Raw genomic sequence first — 27,413 nt, 5'->3', positions numbered from 1 at the left:
CAGCTAGGTCATATGGTAACTCTAGTTTTAATTTTCTGTGGATCGACCAAACATTCTAAAGCAGCTTCACCAAGCATTTACATTTCTACCAGCAATTTATGATGGTTCCAATTTGTCCATTCAGTGAGATAAAAAAAATACATCAGGGCCGGGCACAGTGGCTCACCCCTGTAATCCCAGCACTTTAGGAGGCCAAGGCAGGCAGATCACCTGAGGTCAGGAGTTCCAGACCAGCCTGGCCAACATGATGAAACCCCGTCTCTACTAAAAATACAAAAATTAGCCGGCTGTGATGGCGGGTGCCTGAAATCTCAGCCACTCAGGAGGCTGAAGCAGAATTGCTTGAACCTGGGAGCTGAAGGTTGCATTGAGCCAAGATTGCACCACTGCACTCCAGCATGGGCAACAAGAGCAAAATCCATCTCAAAAAAAAAATATATATATATATATATAAAATGTACACATTATAAGCCTGTCAACACAGTTTTGTCATCATAAATTAATGTAGCTGTAAATCAGATGAGAAGAGAATTACGAAGAACATTACATTCATACTATAAATTTGCCTATATATAAATACATACTTTATATATATTTACTTTATATATATATAAAGGTGTGTATATATATACTTTTACTACTGCTTTCTATTTTTTCATGTGGATTTGAGTTGCTGTCTAGAATCTTTTCATTTCTACCTGAATATCTTCATTTAGTATTTCTTGAAGGGTAAGGCTGGTAGTGATAAATTATATTTGTTTTATTTATCTGGGGGTATCCTAATTTCTCATTGTTTTGAATGATTTTGCTCATTATGGAATTTTTGGTTAGCAGTCCTTTTTTTTAGAGATGGAGTTTTGCTCTGTTGCCCAGGCTGAAGTGCAGTAGCGTGATCCTGGCTCACTGCAACTTCCACCACCCAGGTTCAAGCGATTCTCCTGTCTCTGCCTCTCGAGTAGCTGGGATTACAGGCGTGCACCACTATGCCTGACTAATTTTTGTATTTTTAGTAAGAGACAGGGTTTCACCATGTTGGCCAGGCTGGTCTCAAACTCCTGACCTCAAGTGATCCACCCGCCTCAGCCTCCCAAAGTGCTGGGATCACAGGCATGAGCCACCACGCCTAGCCAACAGTCTTTCTTTCTGCACGTTGAATATGTCACTCACTGTCGTCTGGTCTCCATTGTTTTTTATTTGAAGTTGTTAATCATTTTCGGGATTTGTTGTATAATCACTTTTCTTTACCATTTTCAAAATCTTTTGTCCTTTCAACAGTTTGATTTTGAAGTGTCTAGGTGAGGGTATCTGAGTTTATCCCCTTAGCAGCTCATTGAACTTCTTGGATGTGCAAATTAATTTTTGTTTCACTATTAATAGACTATTTTTAGAGCAGTTTTATGTTTACAGAAAAATTACACAGAAAGTACAGAGAGTTTCCATTTGCCCCCTCACTGTTTCTTCTGTTATTAATATTTTAAATTAGTGTGGTACATTTTTTACAATTAAGCCAGTATTTATGCATTATTATTAATTATTGATACATTATTTTTTCAACTATTTTTCTACCTCCCCAAACTTGTTATATACATTATTATTATTAAGGGTTCACTCTTTGTGTTGTACATTCTATTGAATTTCTCCATTTGGTTAGATACCATTCTCATGCTTTCTTTCAGTTATTTAGTTCTATGAACATACTTATAAGAGCTGATTTCAAGTTATTTATTAAATCCAATGCCTGGGCTTCCTTGGGGGACATTTTTATTGACTGCTTTGTTTGTTCCACCCCCTGTAAGTGGACCAGACTTTTGTGTTTCTTTGCATGCCTTGTAATTTTTTTTTTTGTTGAAACAGGATAATTTATAGTGTGTCCACCATGGAGATCAGAGCTCTACCCCTGCCTACCCTGACCAGGGTTTGTTTTTTTTGTTATTTGTTTGTTTAGTGACTTTCCTCGACCAGTTGTCTGAAGTTTATATTCTTTGTTATGTGAGACCCACTCAAGTCTCTCTCAGTTAGTTCGTGGTCTGCTAATGATTCCATAGAGATTTCCTTACATGCCTTGAACCTGTAAGGGGCAGGAATTACTTAAAGGCATACATTGTGTAGTGTTTTGACATTTTAGTGGTTGAAATTCTTATGTATTGTTACAGAAGCTCCCCATGGTAGCTTTCTAATAGAGGTGTGGAGTGGGATGGTGATCAAGATTGTTAGCAGAAAATGAGATGAGCAACAAATTCAGCTGCAGGATTGTCATTAATTTGCCAGTGAGCACTGGGAATCTTCACAGTGGGGGAAAGGATATGTTGGATTTTCTAATCATACTGCACCACTAAACTGTTCCTTGGTATGCATTAAGGGAAATGCTGCTAGAGTTTTCTTTCAAAGAACTTAACCTAAATTTCAGGATGTTTTCAAATCTTTAGCAATCCACAAACATAGAATTAGAAAAATAAGTAAGACTAGAGAGAAGGAAATTTTAAAAGAGGAAAGTTAACCACCTATAATTTTGAGGAAAAAAAAGTAAACATGTAGGATTAGTTCACCAACATATTTTCTGAGTGTGTGAATACTATATGTTCATATGTATCCCTTCACACATTGTTTTTTAATTTCACAGATTTCTTTAAAGCCTCATGGAACACATCATTATCGCTGGATGCCCGGACACTTAACGCACCTGACAGCAGGCGAAGTGCTCAGAATGGGACAGGATGTCACCTGGAATCAGCACTAAGTGATTCAGACTGTCCTTACTTTTAAATGGTAAAAAGTCTAAATGCTTTTCTTAACATTATTTTATATTAATGATGGTCATTTATTCATTTTTATTTGTATTATTACTATTCACAGCTCATTTCCTAGTGAAATAGTTAAGTTTCTGGCATTAAAAACTAGTGTCAAATCTCTAGAAATCTTGTTATGAACAGATTTATAATGGTCAAATTGGTAGTATTTGGCTTTCTTTTTTTAGAACAGCAGCGCTTATCAGCTGTAGAACCAGTTGCCAAGTTATAAAATTGATTTTTGGAAACAAAGCTATTGAATGTTTGTAAGCATTTTACATAGTAAAAGTGGGTTGTGTTCCTAAAATTTGAATATAGATGAAGGTCTGTCATAAATTACAATTTGTATACACTATTGTTTTCTGCAAGACTTAGTTTATTACAGTCCGTTTTAACTACTGCAGAAAGCGCAAGCTGTATCTCTCTTTTGGATTATGAATATTTTGTTCTTGTAGTGTCTGGCATGGAACTAAACTCATTGTGAGACCAACCCAACACAGTCCAAAATTGGGCCTGGTTTCATCTGAGCCTTTTCAATCCAGTTTGAAAATTCCGTTGACTTGCCCTTCCTCCGAAGATTCTTAGACGTCACAACCATTTCCGGCCAGGCACAGTGGCTCACGCCTGTAATCCCAGCACTTTGGGAGGCCAAGGTGGGCGGATCACGAGGTCAGGAGATCGGGACCATCCTGGCTAACACGGTGAAAACCCGTCTCTACTAAAAATACAAAAAAAAAAAAAAAAAGTTAGTCGGGCGTTGTGGTGGGTGCCTGTAGTCCCAGCTACTCGGGAGGCTGAGGCAGGAGAATGGCGTAAGTCCGGGAGGCGGAGCTTGCAGTGAGCCGAGATCACCACTGCACTGCAGCCTGGGCAACAGGGCAAGACTCCGTCTCAAAAAAAAAAAAAAATGTCACAACCATTTCCAAATTTCTTCCTAAGTATGCCCCAAATCCTAAATCAGCAAAAAGCAGAATGGATCTGATCTCTTTTAGGGCTGCTGACACCAGCTAATGGACATTAAAAGATGTCAGGAGGAACTTAAATTACTAACAATTTCAAGACAAGGGGTGCTAATTCTGGCGCAGTGTCAGAAACTGACTAACTATAGACTGTTCAATCATTATTGCCTAGGTCTCCAACTATGGTTTTGCACCTCAACATACCAGAGAGGTAAAATACTTGTTGTTAGATATTGTAGTGCATCCAGGTGCTGGGATTTGGAGTTTGTTTTTCTTTTGTTTTCTTTTTCAATCTGTGGTATAAATACTAGAGACTGTGAGCTTCCTGTACTACTACCACTTTTCCTCTGGTTCAGCCACTTTGTTTTCGTTTTAAACCTGACCTCATAGCAAAGAGGACAGTTTTTGAGCCTGAGAAGATTTATTGTGAAACTCTCTGTCTCTCTTTCTACAGACATACATACATATATATATATATATATATAGTTGTAATTGCTTCTTTTATTTCAGTGCTGTTCTTCATTTCAAGATGCCGTTGCAGCTCTGATAAATGCAAACTGACAACCTTCAAGGTCACAACGGAGGAAAAAATCACTGGTGCTTGAAGCATAGAAGACTGCCCTTCACAACGAAAATCCCTGATTATTGTTTGAAATGCTGAGGAACTTGCTGCGAAGGAGACTTTTTTCTTATCCCACTAAATACTACTTTGTGGTTCTTGTTTTTTCCCTAATCACCTTCTCCGTTTTAAGGATTCATCAAAAGCCCGAATTTGTAAGTGTCAGACACTTGGAGCTTGCTGGGGAGAATCCTAGTAGTGATATTAATTGCACCAAAGTTTTACAAGGTGATGTAAATGAAATCCAAAAGGTAAAGCTTGAGATCCTAACGGTGAAATTTAAAAAGCGCCCTCGGTGGACACCTGACGACTATATAAACATGACCAGTGACTGTACTTCTTTCATCAAGAGACGCAAATATATTGTAGAACCCCTTAGTAAAGAAGAGGCAGAGTTTCCAATAGCATATTCTATAGTGGTTCATCACAAGATTGAAATGCTTGACAGGCTGCTGAGGGCCATCTATATGCCCCAGAATTTCTATTGCATTCATGTGGACACAAAATCCGAGGATTCCTATTTAGCTGCAGTGATGGGCATCGCTTCCTGTTTCAGTAATGTCTTTGTGGCCAGCCGATTGGAGAGTGTGGTTTATGCATCATGGAGTCGGGTTCAGGCTGACCTCAACTGCATGAAGGACCTCTATGCAATGAGTGCAAACTGGAAGTACTTGATAAATCTTTGTGGTATGGATTTTCCTATTAAAACCAACCTAGAAATTGTCAGGAAGCTCAAGTTGTTAATGGGAGAAAACAGCCTGGAAACGGAGAGGATGCCATCCCATAAAGAAGAAAGGTGGAAAAAGCGGTATGAGGTTGTTAATGGAAAGCTGACAAACACAGGGACTGTCAAAATGCTTCCTCCGCTCGAAACACCTCTTTTTTCTGGCAGTGCCTACTTTGTGGTCAGTAGGGAGTATGTGGGGTATGTACTACAGAATGAAAACATCCAAAAGTTTATGGAGTGGGCGCAAGACACATACAGCCCTGATGAGTATCTCTGGGCCACCATCCAGAGGATTCCTGAAGTCCCGGGCTCACTTTCTGCCAGCCATAAGTACGATTTGTCTGACATGCAAGCAGTTGCCAGGTTTGTCAAGTGGCAATACTTTGAGGGTGATGTTTCCAAGGGTGCCCCCTACCCTCCCTGCGATGGAGTGCACGTGCGCTCGGTGTGCATTTTTGGAGCTGGTGACTTGAACTGGATGCTGCGCAAACACCACTTGTTTGCCAATAAGTTTGACGTGGATGTTGACCTCTTTGCCATCCAGTGTTTGGATGAGCATTTGAGGCATAAAGCTTTGGAGACATTAAAACACTGACCATTACAGGCAACTTTATGAATAATAAGAAGGATACACAAAACATACCCTTATCTGTTTCCCCTTCCTTGTCAGTGAGCATGAGGAAGATGGTATGAGCTCCTCTTTGGGGCGGGGATTCTAGATCTTCTTGTCAGAGAAGCTGCATGGTTTTTGCAGAGCATCATTAGCTAGAAAGGTGATAATATTAAATGTTCTTCTAGAGTTAATGATGAGAGGGGTAAAGGTAGCCTTGAGGCCAGAGCAGGTAGCAAGGCATTCTGGAAAGAGGGGACCAGGGTGGATGGGGAAGAGGCCGATGCATAAAGTCAGCCTGTTCAAAGTGCTCAGGGACTTAGCAAAATGAGAAGATGTGACTTGTGCCAAAACTATTTTGAGAATTTTAAATGTGACCATTTTTCTGGTATGAATAAACTTACAGCAACAAATAATCAAGGATACAGTTAATCTGATATTATATTTGTTGAAATGGAAATTTGATTTTACTCTAAGTGATTTTTGTAAATAATTTATTTTCTGCTCTAATACTGTACTGTGTAGTTTGTCTTTGTATGTCATCTCAGGGAGCTTAAAATGGGCTTGATTTAACATTGTTTTTGTGTTATTTTTGCTTGCAAAATGCATACATTTTCAAAAACAAAAAAATGACAATTTCTACTTTAGTTAATTTCTACAAATCATCTTAGGTTATTAGCAAAGTTAAGACATCTTTTTTAAAAAAAAAAATTATAGCTTCTACAAAAAGAAACACTCCATTTTTCTAGAGATTTGCCTCTATCTTCCATTCCTCAGTCTCCCCAGACTGCTATCAAGCTGTGTAAAAATTTACTTTCACTGGACCCTAAATTATTGTCTCTACAATCTGACTGCCAGTAATTAGTACAGAAAACTAAGACAGTAAGGATGATATAGGTTTGAGGGGCTGGGGAGTGGGAGGGAGGAGAAAAGGAATGTATTTAAACCATTTCTGATGCCCATGATGAGTGTAAAAACCAGCATTGACACCATCCCCAAAATTAAGGCTGTCACGCATTTGAGTCTACTTGTGTCCAACCTCCCAGGATTGTTTTATCCCAGTGTCACCTGTATCTTCATTTGAAAGGACTTGGCCCTATCCTTGGGTCTTCCCATTACCTGCCGCTGGGTTGTAAGTTTCCTCCTTTCTCAACCTTCCATGAGGAGGAAAGAAGTGAGCGGTCATTCCACATGGCCTATTGGAAGGCCTGGGAAGGGAACTTTAGGTTTGGGACAGATTTTTTTTTAGTTTTTGGTATCGTTCACAGCATACAATTTTTACTCTCTCCATTTTCACCATAAGACAGACAATTTGGGGTTGCTGTAATGCCGTCTCACATCTCAAAGTACATTCAAATCTTAAAAAGAAGTTCTTACAATTTTGCCGTGTTGATACTGTTCAGCAAACAAGCTACCAGGAACTGTGAGGCTTTGTCATTTAGCATTAGACTTTAAACAAGAATTAAAATCATGTGCTGTATTTTTAAACCATAGCCAAATTAAATAGTACGTGAGAAATTCAGAGTATTAGTTTTAAGGCATTCAACTGAGAAAACCTGTTGTATTCCTGAAAGTCAGAAAACATTTTCATCTTATTGAGAGGGATGTTTTTAAACTTTTATTATCATTTGTAAACGTGAAGTTGGTGGATTGCTGGGTTTTTGCATGATTAGCATGGGAGTCTGTTGGAGCAAGAGGAACATGTTTTGAAAACTCAAGAGATAATATTGATGAGGGCGGTACCTGCAGTGTGTTCTCTCTTTATTGGCTTCTAAACCACTTTTTTCCTTTAATGCGTGTCAAATATTTCTCCCATGCTTCTCTTAGCAGAAAAGTTTTTACCTATAAGACAGGGCACTTTTTAACTCTAAAACTAGTAATACTCAGTGACATACACTTTGTCTTATAAACATTTTTTAATTTTTTATTTTGAAAAATTGCAAATCTACAGCAAAAATAAAACAGTAGTAAACACCATATAACCCTCACCTGGTGTTAACATTGTGCCCTGTTTGCTTTATGTCGTATGTATTGTTGAACTTAGCAAAATTGGAAATTAAAATTTCTGAAAATTACAAATATGCAAAGTTATTTATCTTAGCACGTTTCTTATGTGTGACTACATCTGATTTATATTTAAATTGACAGGTTTGAGGGATATTTTTCTTCATCACACATGTAAAAATAGGATTTTAGAGTCTGTGTCTCCAAGGTCCACATGGCCAGGCACAGTGACTCACACCTGTAATCTTCAGGACTTCAAGACCAGCCCGGTCAACATGATGAAACCCCATCTCTACTGAAAATAGGGGGAAAAAAAAAAAAGTTAACCAGGCTTGCACCTGTAATCCCGGGAGGCTGAGGCAAGAGAATCTCTTGAACCCAGGAGGTGGAGGTTGCAGTGAGCTGAGATCCCACCACCACTCCAGCCTGGGTGACAGTGAAACTCTTATCTCCAAAACAAACTAACTAACAAAAAGTCCTTAAACATAAATGAACAAAAATTTTGTAATGGAAGGATTCTAGTTAATGAGTATTGCATCAAGATGTATATCTTTCTTACTAAGGACAAGAGTTAATAATATTTTACAGGCAGTTACTGAAGCTCTTCCCAGAACTCAGTAAACAGCCACTCAGCCTTGAAAATGGAGCGTTGTTGTTTCTAAACATATGTTTATGTCATTTACTCAGTACAGTTCACTTAAATAACAAGTAGATTTTCTCTTGTAGTGATTTGGGTAAGAAGAGGCCATGTTTCAGTTCATTTCCTCTGTAGGGTCGACTGAATTGGACTTTTTCAGTTGTTCAGAAAAATAAAAATAATTTCTCACTATATTAGATAGAGATACTCCTCAACTTACGATGTGGGTAGGTCCCGGTAAACCTGTTATAATTTGAAAATATCATATTGAAAATGAATTTAATATCTCTAACCTGAAATCATAACTTAGCCTAGACTACCTTAAATGTTCTCAGAATATTTAGCCTGCAGTTGGGCAAAACCATTTAACACAAAGCCTATTTTATAATAAAGTGTTGAGTAGCTCATGTTATTTACTGAATACTGTCCTGAAAGTAAAAAAAAATGATTGTATAGGTACTCAAAGTATGATTTCTACTGAATGCATATCACTTGTGCACTGTGGTAAAGTTGAAAAACTGTTAAGCCTCTTAGGATTTTTAAGTAAGTTGGGTACCATCAGTTTAAAATAAATGCAATACTATTTCATGATAAACATGGTCACCGTAAGTTTTACTCTTTTGAATGTGGGCGCGATGGAATGCAGTTAGAATCAGTCATATCACCATTAAAATCAGCCATTCAGAAACCAAGGCCTTGTCTGCACAAATTTTTTATTCCTTTTTCTGTTAGCAACCAGCACTCAAATGTTAAATTTGGTAGTTGATGTACTTTGTAACAAATGAGTGTGTGCAAGTAGTGATTAAAAGTAAGATTCATTCTCAAGGCACAAATGTCAGAGGGGAAGAGAGTATGTCAAAAACTAACACAGATTATGCAAAAAGATTACTGGGAGGCTTTAGAAGAATGGCCAGTATTACATTCTAGGACATTAGACACTTCAACTGTGTCTACTGAAGAAAGAGAACAGTTTTCCAGTTAGTAGCAAAGATTAATAGGAGCTATCACCTGCTGTTGGTTTGAATGTGATGGGCACAGCTGAGGGAAAAGGGACCCCCATGCCCCCAGTATTGAGTGCCTGCTCCAAATATTGTCACACCGGATCTATTAAACACTTCGGGTACTCTTTAAGAGCCCTAAGTTAGATGACAGATTCTAGAAAGTGGCAACATTGATGAATTTCAGATTTTTCTCTATAGCTTGAAAGCTTTACATATCCCTTATAAGCCTGCTTGTGAAAGATTTTGTTTTTAATAGGTGCTTTAATGTTTTCAGGGCTTGTCATCAGAATATTGATACAATTTTTTAAGGCAGTAAGACCCAAACTAGAAATGAATTACAACTATTGGGAAAGAAAAAACTGTTGTTATTATTGCAGATGATATAATGGTCCAAGTAGAAAGCCTGGGAATCTCATCTTAGAATTAATATAAAATTAGCAAAAACCTCCAGATATCCAAAAGTCAATAGACAAAGATCGCTTTAAGATATAATTGTAGTATATCACCATTCGTTGTGGCAACAAGCTTTGTCACATTTATAGACAAACTGAGCATGTGTGCAGGAACTATATGAAGATAACAGAAGACCTGTGTAGATGGAAAAGTACAGTGCTCCTAGCTGAATGGATTTTTTTTTTTTTTTTGAGACGGAGTTTCACTCTTGTTGCCCAGGCTGGAGTGCAATGGCACGATCTCAGCTCACCACAACTTCCGCCTCCTGGGTTCAAGCGATTCTCCTGCCTCAGCCTCCTGAGTAGCTGGGATTACAGACATGTGCCACCATGCCTGGCTAGTTTTGTATTTTTAGTAGAAACGGGGTTTCTCCATGTTGGTCAGGTTGGTCTCAACCTCCCGACCTCAGGTGATCTGCCCACTTTGGCCTCCCAAAGTGCTGGGATTGCAGGTGTGAGCCACCGTGTCTGGCCCTAAAATGAAATATTTTAAACATTTCTTCTATTTGTGAATTAATTGAATGCAAGTCTATTAATGTTCTCAATGGCTTGAGAGTATTCTAAATTTCATCTGAAGGATGTGCAAGAATAGGAATATTTTGAAAGGAAAGTAATGAAGTCTTGAGATACTAGATATAAAACCATATTTCACAGCTAAAAAATATTGAAAATGTACTAATAGTTACATTTGACCTCTTAGACCAATGCAGTAGTAGCCCCGAAATAGATGTGAGTATAAATAAAATATTCCAAAAAATCCTAAGAACATAAGGAAGGTAAACTTTTGGAGAATACTAGATTATGGCTTTATAATGTACACCAAAATCCAGGTGAAAAATGAAAATAAGCCAGAAGAACGTGTTAGTGACTATCTTTGGATGTGACTGAATTTTCCAAATAAAGGCAATAGGAGGATTCATTAAGGAGCAGATTATACATTTAACTAAAAATATATATCTTCTGAATATGAGAAAGTAAAAGGCAAATGAGATTAGAACATTTACCTACAGATTTTGGAAGAAGGAGGCTTAATACCTTAATATAGAAATGATTGATACTCATATTTAAAACCAGTTTTATTGAGATAATTCACATATTATACAGTTTATCCATTTAAAGTGTATATCTGAGTGGTTTTTATTATAACCATTACCACAATCCATTTTATTTTTATCTTAAATATGGAGACAGTTCTCACTATGAAGCCCAGGCTGGTCTCAAACTCCTCAGCTCAAGCGGTTCTCCCACCTCAGCCTCCCAAAGTGTTGGGATTACAAGTATGAGCCACCATGCCTGGCCCATAATCAATTTTAGAACCTCTTCATCACCCCAGAAAGAAACCCTGTACCCTTTATAGGCACTCCCCACACTACCTCATACTAACATATTTTTTTAAACATGAAGACTCCAAGAGAAAAATGAGCGAAGGATGTAACAATTCATAGAAGTGCAATAAGAAATAGAAATGGCTAATATGAAAAATTGTAATTCAATAAAGATGATTCAAATTAAGAGAAAATTTTTCTGTATCAAATGAGCAGTTTTGGTGTTTGGTTTTTTAAAAATATCCTTGATACTTGAGAGACTATATTGAGAAATAAGACTACATATAATGTGATCTCAATTATGAAAGTATTGAACAGAAAGGAGCATTCAGAATTTCCTGAAGTCACATCTTCATATTTTGAGAATGACTCCTTCCAACTCCATAAAATTGTTGCCAAATATGTATTTGGAGCTTTTTCCACATATGGTTTGCCTTAGGGAGTCATGCTCCCCAGCCCCAGCCTTTATTTAGGGGAGGAAGGAGCCATGCTTTCTCTCCACTCACCTACTGACAGGAGTGTTATAGATGTCACAGTTAGTGCTTAGCCATGTCAAGGCCCTATACTCTGCTTACTTAACCTTGTAAGATAGCCCCATTGTATACAGTGAAGAGAACCTTTTGCAGCAGTAGCCAGAATAACCACTCCTATAGGCCGCTGTCACTGTCCATCTGACTACAAGAGCTGAGGATGATTCGATTGGCAGCAGTTTTGCTTCTAGCTCCTTGGAATGTATCTACGGAATTTCATTTTCTGATACCCAAGACATGTTGATTTAATCACTTGTTAGGTGAGAATGGCCTGGTTCCTTGAGCTGCATGCCAGAGGGAAACATATGTCCCCTTTCAGCAGGAGGACTCGAGAAGATTCATACTCTCCGGGAGCCTCCATCCGAACATCTGACTGTGGGAGTAACTTGCATGAGCAGTATGGGTGCAGGAGGAGGATCTTGTTTAACTAGAAAATTTTGTGCATTTCAGATGAAGGTTTATTGACCTTTAAGATGAAGATACAGAAACCGGTATTGTTTGTTTTGTTTTAATTTCTGCAAAACACGGATGCCACTATCACTGGCTCAAACGTTATTGGGTATTTATAATTTACTTCCTTTGCCATTAGACTCATTAGTAAACGCTTCCTGGTCCGGTTAGAATTCCCTTATTTGATTTGATGCAAAGAAGATGTGTTTTCTCTTCACGACAGCTTTTTGTGCCCCTTCACTCAGAGGAGAATGCTCCTTTAAGTATGTTCCTCAAAGCCCACTGAGCTCATCGTGACAACAGCTGGCATTTGTTGAGCATTTACTTACTGCATGTTCTAAGCACTTTGCATGTATTACTTCCTTTCACTCCATAACAACCCTGGGGATGGGCACTACTTACAAAAAATTGGCCCAATTTACAAAAGAGCAAAGAAAAGCACGAATCCATAATAAACGGCTTGAAAAACTGTTTTTCTCTGATCCATTCATCTCTCTTTTACCATTTTAACCATCCACCTTCTTCCCCAGACCCTGGCCTGCTGTGAGTGCAGCACATCTTCTCTTTATTTTTGAGACAGGGTCTCACTCCATTGCCCAGGCTGGAGTATAGCGGCATGATCACGGCTCACTGCAGCCTCGACTTTCTGGACTCCAGCAATCCTCCCACCTCAGCCTCCAGAGTAGCTTAAACCACAGGTATGTGCCACCATGCTTGGCTAATTTTTGTTTTTGTTTTTTTTAATAGAAATGGGGTTTCGCCATGCTGCCCAGGCTGGTCTCGAACTTATGAGCTCAAGCAATCCACCTGCCTCAGCCTCCCAAAATGCTGGGATTACAGGCGTGACCCGCCATGCCCGGCCAGCACATCTTGTTTTAAACAAGAAATGCAGGTGGGGCGCGGTGGCTCACGCCTGTAATCCCAGCACTTTGAGAGGACAAGGTGGGCAGATCGCCAGGTCAAGAGATTGAGACCATCCTGTCTCTACTAAAATTACAAAAATTAGCTGGGCATGGTGGCGCGCACAGCTGTAGTCCCAGCTACTCGGGAGGCTGAGGCAGGAGAATGACGTGAACCCTGGAGGCGGAGCTTGCAGTGAGCCAAGATTGCGCCACTGCACTCCAGCCTGGGTGACAGAGCCAGACTCCGTCAAAAAAAGAGAAAGAAAAACAAGAAAGAGAGAGAGAGAGGGAAAGAAAAGACAGGGAAAGAAAGAAAGAGAGAGAGAAAGAAAGAAGAAGAAAAGAAAGAGGAAGGAAGGAAGGAAGGAAGGAAGGAAGGAAGGAAGGAAGGAAGGAAGGGAGGGAGGGAGGGAGGGGAGGGAGGACAAGAAAAGAAAAGAAAAGGGGAGGGGAGGGGAGGGAAGGGAAAAGAAAGACAGGGTCTTGCTCTGTTGCCCAGGCAGAAGTGCAAGGTGTGATCATAGCTCACTGCAGTGTCGACCTCCTGAGCTCAAGCAATCCTTCCACCCTAGCCTCCCAGGTAACTGGGACCACAAGCACATGCCACCATGCCCACCTTATTTCTTAGCTTTTGTAGAGATGAGGTCTCCCTATGTTGCCCAGGTTTGTCTCAAACTCCTGGGCTCAAGCAATCCTCCCATCTCAGCCTCTCAAAGTGCTGGGATTACAGGCATAAGCCACCATGCTTGGCCTCGATATTTGCTGCTCGGTCAATATTTATTCCTATAAACTTCCCAATGAAAGGAGATTTGAAGGGTGGTTTTAACCTTCTTCTTTAGGTGATCAATCACCTCAATTTGCCCTGGACTGTGAGGTTTCTGGGATGCTGGATTTGGGATGCTAAAACCAGAATAAGTTGGTCATCTCATCTTTATCTTCCCCCTAAATATCCAGTATAATCTACATCAGTGCTTTAAAATGGAATTTGTGTTTTATGGGCATTAGCAATTCAGAAATGTGCCTACACAGGCAAAGAGAAAGAACAGGGGAGTCACAAATAGGCTTAGCCACATACAGGTGATACACTCACGCTTAGAGTGTTGGGCACCAATAGGTGAAGTTCCTGATTAAGAAGAGAATTATTACTGAGCAGGGCATTGGAAGACATCCTCTTATGGAACCTGAGAAGCCTAACCCAAACTATTTGCCGCCAGGTCACCTACCTCTGAAGGGGTCTTGACGGTGGATGGTTAGAAATCAGCATAAGTTTAATAAAGCTGGTTCCCGTTATCACATGTCAATACATATCCTGAATTATACCTAACAAACTTTGCAGCTTCTACTTTGGAAAATCCTTCTACAGTCTATCCAGGTACTGAAGGTACCAAACTGAGCAGTGTCCTTGAATGTTCCTGTCTCCTCCTCACACCCAGTTACTAAGACCTCTCTCCTTCACAGTGACTCCATTCACATGCTCCTGTCTTGTCATCGAGCCCTGTTCATCTCTTACCATCTTTCACCTGGACCATTGCCAGTTTCTGAGCTGCCTGCTCTTGAGTGCCGGCTTCCTGAAAATATCACCAAAACAATCTGATCATAAGACAAGGCGGAGTCTATTGCTCACTGAAGTAACAGAGAGCTCCGTCTTTAGAGTCTTGGTAACATTTTGGTGAGAGGACGACCCGATCACACTGTTTAGGAGGTTTCGGATGCTGATTAAGGTGAGTCTGACAATGTGGGGTCTTGGCAAATAATCATGATTAAATAGTTTAAGATTAGAAGACACAGCAAAGTGAGGATTTTGAGGAAAAGAGTTCAAACAGTCTTGGAATATAAACTGCTTTTTATTGATGTAACTCTGAAGATGTTCCTGGAGTGAAAAAAAGGAAGTTATTTGCAAGTTTTACCTTCCAGGGCGAGAGTTTCTGGAATAGGAAAGTTCTGCTGATGAAGATAGTAAACTGTGTGAGTGTAGATGGTTTTGCCTGTCACCTCCATGCCTCCTATCTCAAACTCTTCCACTCTGATAGCAACAGCAACAATAATAACAATAGTTACAATATTAGTAGCAGCAAATATTTAGTTCTCATTAGATGCCAAGCACTGTCCTAAGCATTTTACAAATACTATCACATTAAAGTTCGCCATAATCCTATGGTATTGGCACTATTATTGTCCACATTATACAAATGGAGACACTGAAGCAGCTTAGAGAGGTCAAGTTATTTGGCCAAGTCACACAGCACCTTCCACAGTCAGAGTTCTATCAGAAATGAAAATGTGATAATTGAACACTCTTGCATCAACTTTTTCAAAGATTTCCTGTTGCCTAAAACATAAAAATCTTGATTTCTTCAAATAGTACACAGAACCCTCCATGATCTGGCCTCAGTCCCACCCCTCCAGTCTTCTGCATTGTATAGGATGCTCTACCCATTCCTGCACCACACATGATGCTGTTTCACGTCTTCGTGAATAGCGCTCATTTGGGGTTTTTACTCCTGGTATCTACTCATCATCCATCTAATAAAAACAGTAGCCTGGGGAAACAGTCTCTTCCCTCACTTTCAGCCTGTTTGCATTATCCCCACTTAATGTGAACTGAGACTAAGAAGGTGCTGGGATTGTTGCACTCATCTTACAGGAAATAGGAGAATTAACCAACACTAAGGAGAAATGGGAAGATACAAACTATGTCATGAGGCCGTCCTGCAAGCCCTGGAGCAAGCTGAGCCCAGGCCTTTTCATTTATAGAATCCAATACATTTGACTGTTTAAGAGAGAGTGATTTTTTTAAGCACTTCCATCAGAAAAGGTCTTAATTCACACTGCAGTCTGCTAGAACATATTTCTTCAGGCTTTCAGACTAGAACACCCTCACCTTTCAACATTCAGCTCAGACATCACCACCTCCATGAGGGCTTTTGTTTGTTTGTGTGTGTGTTTTTGAGACAGTCTCTCTCTGTCGCCCAGGCTGGAATGCAGTGGTGTAATCTTGGCTCACTGCAACCTCCGCCTCCCAAGTTCAAGAGAGCCTCCTGCCTCAGCCTCCTGAGTAGCTGGGACTACAGGCACCCACCATCGCGCCTGGCTAATTTTTGTATTTTCAGTAGAGATGGGGGTTTCACCATGTTGGCCAGGCTGGTCTCGAACTCCTGACCTCAAGTGATCTGCCCGCCTCAGCCTCCCACAGTGCTGGGATTACAGGTGTGAGCCACTGTGCCTGGCCTAGGAGATCTTTTCTGACCATCTCTGTCCCCCACGGCCTTGCATAAATGTCCACTCTTTTCTTTGGCTTCCATAGTATCCTAGACAGAATTAATCACCATCATCTAAAATAGGCCATTGAACTTACTTGTGCACATATGTGTGATTTTTTTAAAAAATCAACTTTATTCTTTAGAACAGTTTTAAGTTCACAGCAAAATTAAGTGAAAAGTACAGAGAATTTTCATATTCCCATATATCCTCTACCCTTCCTGTTCCCAGTATTACCTCCCCACTTTTATTTATTTATTGAGATGGAGTCTTGCTCTGTCACCCAGGCTGGAGTGCAGTGGCGCCGTCTCAGTTCACTGCAACCCCTGTCTCCTCGGTTCAAGTGGTTTTCCTACCTCAGCCTCCCTAGTAGCTGGGACTACAGGCATGTGTCACAATGCCTGGGTAATTTTTGTGTCTTTAGTAGAGATGGGGTTTCACCGTGTTGCCCAGACTGGTCTTTAACTTCTTACCTCAGGTGATCTGCCCACCTCGGCCTCTCAAAGTGCTGGGATTACAGGTGTGAGCCACCGCGCCTGGCTGTTGTTGCAACTTTTAATGGCAAAACCCACAATTACTTTTGCACCGACCTAATAAATCAATAAAGTCAATTAATTTGCTTGATTTTGATTGACCACTCTTAAGGGAAAAAATAATTTCAGATTTTTTTTTCTCAAATAGAAATCATAACAGTCGAGGGGGAAAAATACAGACTTACTGATAACCTTTTATAATTTGGCTGAATTCAGCTTGTCTTTATTCTCCCTGTGAAATAAAACCTTACTGAAAACTAAATGCTGCACCTGAATTAAAGCGTCCTGTCAGGTTTTTTTCCTGTCCACAAATATTTCTGTTCAGGAAATTTGATCTTTAGGAATCTGATGTCCTTTCCTCACTGCCTAAGCATGTGACTGAAATAACCGGGTGGGGAACTGATCCCTCATGTGTGGTTACAGAGCTGGGGGCTCAGGAAGGTCGAAGTTACTTCTGTTCACCAGGAGAAGAGAAGGAAGAACGACGAGCCAGAGACAGTGCACTTTTGTGGGTCTCCAGCTGCATTCTTTCCCAAGCCATTTCTAGAATCGACATGAGGGAGGTCAGGGTACACCTGTTTCCTAGGAAGCTGGACTCCACTTTGCATGAACTGCAAACAAGGAAATAGGGATGGAGAGTGAAAATAGGGAAGAGTATGAGTTTAAAAACTTGAAAAAATAATGTACGCATTTTTGACTTAGGAGAACAACAACAAACCAGTGGGACAGGAGAGAGGAAAGCCTTCCCCAGGAATCTTTCCTCATAACTTTGCATGGTAGGTGGGCTGTGGGGAGAGACGTGATTCAGTACTGCTGTGTTACTTAACAGTTGAATCTGCCTGGAGTGCAATGGCAGAGGATGAAAAGTTGCCTACTATAATTGGTACAGCCATTTAAGAACGTTTGCCTCCACCTGGGCACTATTGACATATTGGGCTAGATAATTCTTTGTTGTGGGAGTGGAGGCTGTCCTGTGCATTATGAATGTTTGGCAGCATCCCTGGCTTCTACCCGTTAGATGGTGGTGGCAACCCCAGCCCCACCCCGAGGCACCATCATTGTGATAAAGACGCCTCCAGACATTGTGAAATGTCTCTCGGAGGGTAAAATCATCCCTGCTTGAGAACTCCTGATTTATAGGAATAATTTCATTTCCATCGCAGTGCCTGTCTTATACTGGGCAGAGTGTTTACTATGTGAAAACTACTGACTAGGTACAGCTTTACCTGGGTGAATCCAATATTCATGATTGCTGCTCATATGGGACTTAAATCTGATGAGTGAAAAGATGGATGGGTGAATGCAGGATGTCTGAAAAAGCAGATGTGATTTCTCTTAGGAATCAACCAGTGTTAAAAAGAAAAAAAATGTCACCCAGCCTACTTCCTTTCTAGTCAATCACAGGAGGTTAAAAACAATCCTTGTGTGAGGCAGGCCAAGGAGTCCCCCATTAGATTCCATTAACCCAGGAAAAAAAGCAGTAATATTGGCCAGGCGTGGTGGCTCACACCTGTAATCCCAGCACTTTGGGAGGCTGAGGCAGGCGGATCATGAGGTCAGGGGTTCGATACCAGCCTGACAAATGTGGTGAAACCCCATCTCTACTAAAAATACAAAAATTAGCCTGGTGTGGTGGTGTGCACCTGTAATCCGAGCTACTCAGGAAGCTGAGGCAGGAAAATCACTTGAACCTGGGAGGCGGAGGTTGCAGTGAGCCGAAATCATGCCACTGCACTCTAGCCTGGGTGACAGAGTGAGACTCCATCTCAAAAAAAAAAAAAAAAAAAAAAAAAGATGGTCAGTGATACCTATGACAATATGACAGGCTTTTGGAAATATAAGGAAACAAGATACAGTATATTAAAAATAATTTTCAAATACTAGACTGCTTCAAAATCAAATAAAAGGGTTGATAAAAACATAGATGTCTGGGCTCTACCTTATGTTTTAAAATCTTTGAGGGTGAAGCAGGTATGATTAATTCTTTTTATAAAAAGATACATATATGTACACATATATTTAATTGAGACCGGTTCTCACTATGTTGTCCAGACTGGCCTTGAACTCCTGGGCTCAAGCAATCCTCCCACCTCGGCCTCCCAAAGTGCTGAGATTACAGGCATGAGCCACCACGCAGCCAACCAGGTATGATCACTTCTTATTATTCATGGTAGTTATGTTCTATAAACTCATAGCAAACACTAAATTAGTGAATATTGGACTATTGCCACAAGGGGAAATATAAGGTGAGGCTCCTGAGAACCTCTGGTCACTACATTTTTGTCAATTGAAATGCCATTTGCATTCTATAGGTTCATTTTCCAACTTGCTTGTAAAACAAGCCAGTCTTACAGGGTTGAAAATTGTCTCTTCCACATAACCCTTTTCCCGTAGAACACTGAGCAAACATTTAAAAATGTGTTCCGCAGCATTCTGACCTGCAGAACCTACCCCTCCCATAGGTTTAACATTTTTCTGTGCTTCGTCGCCTTTCGAAATGGGTGGGACAGCCAGCACTAGCCACAAAGGGTTTAACATTTTTCCATAAATTTCTTTGGCTTTCAGCCTTACAGCAATGCTGTCCGCTGTGCTTTTTTTTTTTCTTTTTAATCTGTCATCATCTCATGAATACACCCATTTAGCCACTCTTCCATCTTATTTGTAGATCTAACATGCAACTGTAGATGTTACTTTAGCCCTTTCTGGAGCAACGTCACACCCAACTGGGAAATTGTCCCCTTCCTTTTTAGGTGTACATGATTGTTGACTCATTCACATTGAACTGTAAGTCATGCCTGAACAAAGCTCATCTAACACACATTTTCTCTCTGTAAGGCACATCACAGCCTTCCTGCACTTACGAACACTAGACAGCGCTTTCAGTGCTATGCCTGGGGCCTATTTACTTATTATTTATTGAATATCTAATTTTAGTCCCAAAAGCTTTTATTCAGTCCTCAAATTGTTACCATGAAAGAAATGATAAATTGCAATTTTATTATTACTCTATCACTGTGTATCAAGCCCTTGTAACAAAATCTCTATTTACTCTCTCCAGAAAACCAATAGAAAACCCACAAATTATATTACCTAATGATCTATTAACAGATGACCCTAGCTTCTCCAAGTGTGCTCCCCGACCAGTAGCAACAACATTACTTTGTTTGGCTGGGGGTGATGGCTCACTCACACCTGTAATCCTAGCACTTTGGTAGGCCAAGAGGGGAAGATGGCTTGAGTCCAAGAGTTCAAGACAAGCCTAAGCAACATAATGAGACCTTGTCTCTACAAAAAATAAACAAAATTAGCCAGGCGTGGTGGCACACACCTGCAGTCCCAGCTACTCAGAAGGCTGAAATGAGAGGGTAACTTGAGCCCAGGAGGTCAAGTCTGCAGTGAGTCATGATCACACCACTGCACTCCAGCCTGGGTGACAGAACAAGACCCTGTTTCAAGAAACAACAACAAAAAAGAAAAAAAATAAATAACCTTGTCTGAAATGCAATTTTCAGACCCTAACTTAGAACTACTAAAGTAGAGACTTGGTGGGTGGAGACCAGCAACCTGTGCTTTATCAAGCGGTTTTTTTTTCTTTCTTTCTTTTTTTGAAACAGAGTCTCACTCTGTGGTCCTGGCTGGAGTGCAGTGGTGTGATCTCAGCTCACTGCAACCTCCACCTCCAGGGTTCAAAGGATTCTCAAGCCTCAGCCTCCCGAGTAGCTGGGATTACAGGTGCACGCCACCACACCCAGCTAATTTTTGAATTTTTAGTAAAGATGGAGTTTTGCTATGTTGGCCAGGCGGGTCTCCAACTCCTGGCCTCCAGCGATTTACCCACTTCAGTCTCCCAAAGTGCTGGGATTACAGGCGTGAGCCACTGCGCTGGGCCTTTATCAAGCTTTTTAAGTGATTCTGATGCATCCTCAAGTTTGAGAACCACTGGAATAGACAAATGTTTATTGACATGAAAAGTTCACAATACAATGAGTTAAATAAGAACACATTGCAAAAGAATATATACAGTGTGATTCTGGTTTTGAAATATTTACACATATGCAAATGTACAAAAGCAGATCTGTAAAGGTGTACTTTAAAATGGTAACAAGTGTTACCACTGGGTAAGGAGGTTACAAGGGATTCTTTCCTTTTTTTTAATGTTTCATTTGAGTTTCAAATGTTTCTACCATGAATAACAATTTCTTACGCAATTTTAAATGGGAGCAAAACCAACTCCATGAGGAAGAATTTGACAGATAAGGACCCATCTGTGTCCCCGAGTTCTACTCCCTGCCTGTGGAATCGCTTTCCTCGTGCTCATAGCCATCCACAAACCGGTACCTACAGAGCAAAATTTCCCTCTGGGTCTCTCAAGCAGGCAGAAACACACTTGCTTTTCTTGATGTCCCTTAGCACAGCTGGAATTTTTACAAACACTGTGCCAAACATCACAAGAGACGATGGAAACTAAATAAGTACAGAAAGTATAAGAAACCAATTTCTGAAAGGGGTTTCCGATTCAAGCACTGCTACCTGTTTCTCTTTTCATGTAATATTTGCCTTGAGATGCTCCTATGTTCATGCTTTCAGGGCCAGGTCACTCCATAAATAGCTCCTTAGCCAGATTTCTCTTTGAAGCTACAGTCTCAGCTTCACATTCAAAGGCAGTGTCTCCTCCTAAGTTGCTGGTGGGACTCTGGTGTCAGATATGATAGATGAACTCATTCTTCATGCATGACTCTGACTTTCAGGGCATTTGAGCCTAGCCTGCACAGATTCTATATGCTTAAATATTCAATCACTTTGTAACAGAAATAATTTCATAGTCACATCAGTCCACAAAATTCAGGGGTACGAAAATATAACTTTATTTTGAAATAACTCAGACTTAATGTAGAAGACCATGACTTCCCTTTTGTATTAGTCAGGGTTCTTTAGAGGGACAGAACTAATAGGATAGATGTATGTATGAAGGGAAGCTTATTAGGAGAATTGACACACGATCACAAGGTGAAGTCCTACAACAGACTGTCTGCAAGCTGAGGAGCAAGGAAGCCAGTCCGAGTTCCAAAACCTCAAAAGTAAGGAAGCCTGTGACAGTTCAGCCTTCAGTCTGTGGCCAAAAGCCCGAGAGGCCCTGGCAAACTAATGGCATAAGTCCAAAAGTCCAAAAGCTGAAGGACTTGGAGTCTGACGTTCAAGGGCAGGAAGCATCCAGCACAGGAGAAAGACGGAGGCCAGAAGACTCAGCAAGTCTCGCCTTCCATCTTCTCCTGCCTGCTCTATTCTAGCCATGCTGGCAGCTGATCAGCTGGTACCCACCCAGATGGAGTGTGGGTCTGCCTCTCCCCGTCCACTGACTCACATGTGAATCTCCTTTGCCAACACCCTCACAGACACACCCAGGACAATACTTTGCACCTTCCCTCCAATCAAGTTGACACTCAGTATGAACCATCACACCTTTCTATCTGAAAGAAACATTTAATTTGGTTAATTCTGTAAATCGTTTTTTTTTATTTTGTTAATAGTTCAAGTCCAAAAAAATTGATTAAAAAAAATTCTTCAGTGTTAAGTGGCTACTCCATTCGCAGTAGCCCTTCTTCCAAGATTTCTCTTTCTAGTCTCCTTTCCCCCTCACTTGGCTCTTAATTCCTGCCAATAACTGAGTGTGAAGAGGGAGTCACGTTGCTTCCGGGTCTCTCAGTCCTCTGCTGGCCTTCGGCTCCAGATGTTTCCTTAGCATCTGCATGGTACCCGCGAATTTTAAGCGGTGACTGAACTGCAGGTGCAGGTCTCACTTGGCCCTCATAGCACTGGGACCCATGCAGATTCCACTGTGTTACAGTGACTGTCACTTATTTAAAAAGATCTCAGCATATTCATCGTGATATCTTGTATCTGTATGGGGTTTCATTATGTTGGCCATGCTGGTCTCGAACTCCTGACCTCGGGTGATCCACCTACCTCGGCCTCCCAAAGTGCTGGGATTACAGGTGTGAGCCACCACGCCTGGCCGATATCTGTTATTTAGATGAAGCCCAAGCCTTCAGGTAATTTATAATGCATAATTAAGGCATGATCAGTTCGCATTAAATCAGAAAAGTTTCCATCCTAGAGATGGCTTCATCAAACTAACACTTTGCTTTTAAACATACTGAATGTCAGAAAAGGGATTTCATTGGAGAAACTAGTAACTTTTGTTAGGAAGCGGTTCTTTAGCTTGATTCTTAGAAACGAGCTCTCATTTGTGATGCTACAGGTATTCCAAATATGAGGACTGGCTAAAAATACCTTAAAGAGACTCCTAACTCTTGTACAGGCGGGGGTGTAAGAATTAAGGGAGACCTAAAATTTGTCTTGATCCCTGAGTTGTCCTACAAGCAGCTGTTGGTATAGGAGGATTTCTGAATGATGCCAATTGGAAGGGACTCCTGCTTCTGAAGTGCTGTTGTGTGCTACTTGTAAGCATTTCATGCAGTGTGTGACTGGATCACCTAAAAGGGTACAGAGCTAGAATTTCATCACACCAACAGGACAGTATCAACTCCTTGGTGGTGACTAATGAATGTTCACATAGTAAACACCTATGTGGATGACAGAATTCGACCTAAGATTTCTTTCCTATAACCTGATAGTGAGATTATAAAACACAGCTAAATCTTACTCCCTAAAATTTCTTTAGTGTCTCCTATCTTCTAACAGAAACAATCTAAGGGTTGAGCATGACCAAACTGACTTGAATCAATTCACTGTGTTCTTACCCAATTCCCTGTAAGGACAGACACCCTTCATTCCTTTGATGCACATCCCTTTATCCTTGTTTAGGATCCCCGGTGAGGTCTTCTGATTCTTTCATGCACCATTCCAGACCAATATAATCTTCTCTCATGCTACTTCTGAGCCATGAGGAACGTGGAGGGAGGGCATCTCTGTACTTTTCATGGGACAAAAAAGTGAATGTAGGAAATCATATCAGCTAATATCACATATCATCCTTCCATATGTGGAACACCTGTACAGGAGTTAAACACAATAGCAAGAAAGAAATTCCTTCAATCAGGCCAGGTGTGGGGGCTCATGCCTATAATCCCAGCACTTTAGGATCCGAGGCAGGTGGATCACTTGAAGTAAGGAGTTTCAGACCAGCCTGGCCAACATAGCAAAACCCCGTCTCTACTAGAAATACAAAAATTAGCCAGGTGCAGTGGCAGGTGCATGTAATCCCAGTTACTCAGGAGGCTGAGGCAAGAGAATCACCTGAACCTGGGAGGCAGAGGTTGCAGTGAGCTAAGATCGTACCAGTGCACTCCAACCTGGGTGACAGAGCAAGACTCCATTTCCAAAAAAAAAAAATCCTTCAATCAAATTCCCCAGTTGTTTACAAATACATCTCAATAGGGGTGTTATTGGTATTTTTGGGTAAGAGAAAAATCTTTCTTTTGCCCAACTATCCCTACCTTGCAAGACTTTTAGCATTCTTTGACCTTGCCCACTAAAAGAAAACAGTTTACATACAATCTTTAAAAGATCATTAAATATTTTGAAATGCCTCCAAAGGGAAAAAATTGGCCTGGTTGAGAACTGCTGTAATAATGGTCTCCCAAGTGTTTCACAGGTCTCTGGGGAGGCCACAGAAGGCCTCAGTGGCTGAATAGGAAAGCAGGTGGTTGAGGGTTCAGCCTCCTATCCCTGCCTCGAACACAGAACGTGCCTCGGGGCAAAGTGACTGACTTCCCAGGCTTTGATGATAGCTGTTATATTCTTTTTTTTTGAGACAGAGGATCTTGCTCTGTCACCCAGGCTGAAGTGTAGTGATGGGAATCATAGCTCACTACAGCTTCAACCTCCCAGGCTCAAGTGATCCTCCTACTTCAGCCTCCCAAGTAGCTGGGACCACCACATGTGGCTAAGTTTTTAATTTTTATTTTTGTAGAGATGAGGTCTCGCTATGTTGCCCAGGCTAGTCTCTAACTCCTGGGCTCAAGTGATTCTCCCACCATGGCCTCCCTAAGTGCTGGGATTATAAGCACGAGCCACTGTGCTGGGCCCCCTATTATATTCTTCATAAGTAAAAGCATATCCAGAAATTTCCATTTCCAGTTGATCTTTACCCTGTTTTTCTCGACTATTTCTCTGAAGGTGCCTGGGGCAAAACCACTTGAACTTTACCCTCCAACACAACATCCTTTCTTTATCTCCTCACTATAGTTCTAGAACTATCTTCTGCACATTTTCTGTTAGATATGATGGATCGAAATTGTTTACCAGAACTTAAAATAAATGGTAAAAAGAGGCCATGTTAATTATATACTGCATTGACATTGATGATGCTTTGTTTCAGATAAACTATATATCTATGCTCTTAACTGCTTTTGAAATATTTGAAAATGGGCCAGGTGGGATGGCTCACGTCCGTAATCCCAAAACTTTGGGAAGCCAAGACAGGAGTATCGCTTGAGCACAGGAGTTTGAGACCAATCCGGGCAACAGAGAGAGACCTTGTCTCTATATTTAAAAAAAAAAAAAAAATTGAAAATGGATATTTGTTTTTGAAATACTTGGCTTTATACATGTGTATATAATAACAAACAAATCTCTGCATTGTGTGGGACAACACCAAAGTGGTATGTGTGCATTTTCCTGGAAGAATGGAACATTGGAGGAAAAAGTCTTTGGATGCCTTGGGACAAGAGACAGGAATGAATGGGAGAGTGGAAGATAGGCCGTTGTCTGTTCCTCAGCCCAGGCTCAGAGACCAGTAATTCATTGGAGTTACTATTTACATGAAGGACTTTGGGAGGCTCCAGGTATAAGCACCAATGTTTCAGGACTTCAGTGAAACATACCACCCTGATTTACAGACGGAGAAACCTCCCCCTTCCTGGGTGCCTGCAGCACAGCTTTTAACACTGGGTTGGGATGGAAGGTTCTCCAGTGCTGTTTGGGCACCAGGAGGAACTGAAAGTTTGGTAACAGCACCTAGATAAAAGGGCTGAAATAGACACCAGCTAAAGTAATACTAATGAGGGAGTCATCTCCTAACAAGGCTTCTCAGCAGTGGAAAGGAGCAGCACAGAAAAATCTGATTGGGGCTGGGCGCGGTGGCTAACTAACGCCTGTAATCCCAGCACTTTGGGAGTCCAGTGTGGGTGGATCACCTGAGATCAGGAGTTTGAGACCAGTCTAACAACATGGTGAAACCCCATCTCTACTAAAATAAAATTTTATTTTAAAAAATTAACCAGGTGTGGTGGCAGCACCTGTCGTCCCAGTTACTCAGGAGGCTGAGACAGGGGAATCACTTGAACCTGGGAGGCAGAGGCTGCAGTGAGCCAAGATCGCACCACTGCACTCCAGCCTGGCAACAGAGCAAGACTCCATCTCAAAAAAAAAACCCAAAAACAACCCCCCCACCAAAAAAAAAAAAAAAAACAATAATTAGCTGAGCATGGCAGCACGTGCCTGTGGTCCCAGCTACCAGGGGGACTGAGGCAGGAGGATTGCTTGAGCCCAGGAGGCGGAGCTTGCAGTGAACCAAGAGGGTTCTACTGCACTCCAGCCTGGGTGACAGAGTGAGACTCTCATCTCAAAAAAAAAAAAAGAAAGAAAAATCTGATTGGCCTTGGTAGCAAGCACTTAGAAGGGGTCTCTAGTTATGGCTAGGGAAGCTTTAAAAGGTGGGCTGAGATCCTGTAGTCTGTAGATGGGGCCCACTCAGCTAGGGAAATGTGGATGCTATCAATGTTAACGTCACTGAAGACATTTCATTAAACACAGGGCTATATTTTTTTAGGCTTTTGAGCCAACCTATTTAGTAACTGCCAGGGCCACATGAGGACTTTCTCAGGCCCCAACCACGTTGCCTCTGTGGGCTCCTTCCTCCTTAAGAAAAAACAATAAAAATTGCGTTTCACAACTGCATTAGTGTAAACACAAATATAATCCAGACTGGGTTCATTCTAATCATTTTTTTCCTTCTGATTTTAACAGAAATAAAAATGAAATCACTTTCTGTAGGCCTCTGAAAGTATTGTCGGTCCCAGGCACTCTGCCTACTGTGACTAATGGAGACGTTGTCCCTGGTAACTGCTTTCCTTTCGTTTTTTTTTCCAGTAGCTTCTTCCCTCTTCCCTCACTTGTGGCCCCTCCTGACAATTTTGTTGATTTCTATCCAAATCAGCCCTTTCACTAAGATTGAAAAGTTGCCTCTAAGTTGGCCATGTTTAATCATTTGCCAGATATTTCAATTTTTAAAAAAACATTAAATTATTAAATTGTTGGTTTCTCAAATGGATTTGCTATTTTGAGAAAAAATATACCAACTATATACTCAACACCGATTTTTTTTAAAAGTAGGAAGCTACAGTTTTCTATGGGTACATGGACCCTGAAAACCTGTTGTTTTTCCTAAATCCCAAACCCAGGTTGTTTGTGTGGGTTCTAGAATCAGGGAGAGCAGTTCTGTGGGCTCTACTATTCAGAAAACACCACAGTCAACTGAGTCAACATAATCAGCCTTCCTGCCAACCACCCTCCAGCAACCCCTCAACTATTTACTCCTCGATGGGAGGGCACTGCCAGAAAGTTTGCTCTCAGATTAAAAGCAAAACAAAATGAAAA

At 41.0% G+C, this 27,413-nt stretch overlaps 1 protein-coding gene across 6 annotated transcripts in view; it reads left to right on the top strand.

Moving 5' to 3' along the window:
* The window catches only part of GCNT1 (glucosaminyl (N-acetyl) transferase 1), a 40,502-nt gene extending 34,228 nt beyond the window's left edge, over positions 1 to 6,274 (top strand). For 4 of the 6 annotated variants that reach the window (XM_003911825.5, XM_003911824.4, XM_009188954.4 and 1 more), the window contains 2 exons: positions 2,621 to 2,766; positions 4,256 to 6,274. In XM_003911825.5, the coding sequence (XP_003911874.1) occupies positions 4,400 to 5,686 (1,287 nt within the window). In that variant the 5' untranslated portion in view covers positions 2,621 to 2,766; positions 4,256 to 4,399 and the 3' untranslated portion in view covers positions 5,687 to 6,274. Of the gene's footprint in view, positions 1 to 1,567; positions 1,916 to 2,620; positions 2,767 to 4,255 lie in introns of those variants that run through there. The other 2 variants (XM_021927557.2, XM_021927556.2) reach the window with 2 other exon arrangements.
* Positions 6,275 to 27,413: the final 21,139 nt, after the last annotated feature.

The sequence above is a fragment of the Papio anubis genome, chromosome 13 (genome assembly GCF_008728515.1).
Source record: "Papio anubis isolate 15944 chromosome 13, Panubis1.0, whole genome shotgun sequence".
NCBI classification, from domain to species: domain Eukaryota; kingdom Metazoa; phylum Chordata; class Mammalia; order Primates; family Cercopithecidae; genus Papio; species Papio anubis.
Note: the sequence above shows the minus strand (reverse complement) of the source record. Positions and strands in the feature narration are given on the sequence as shown.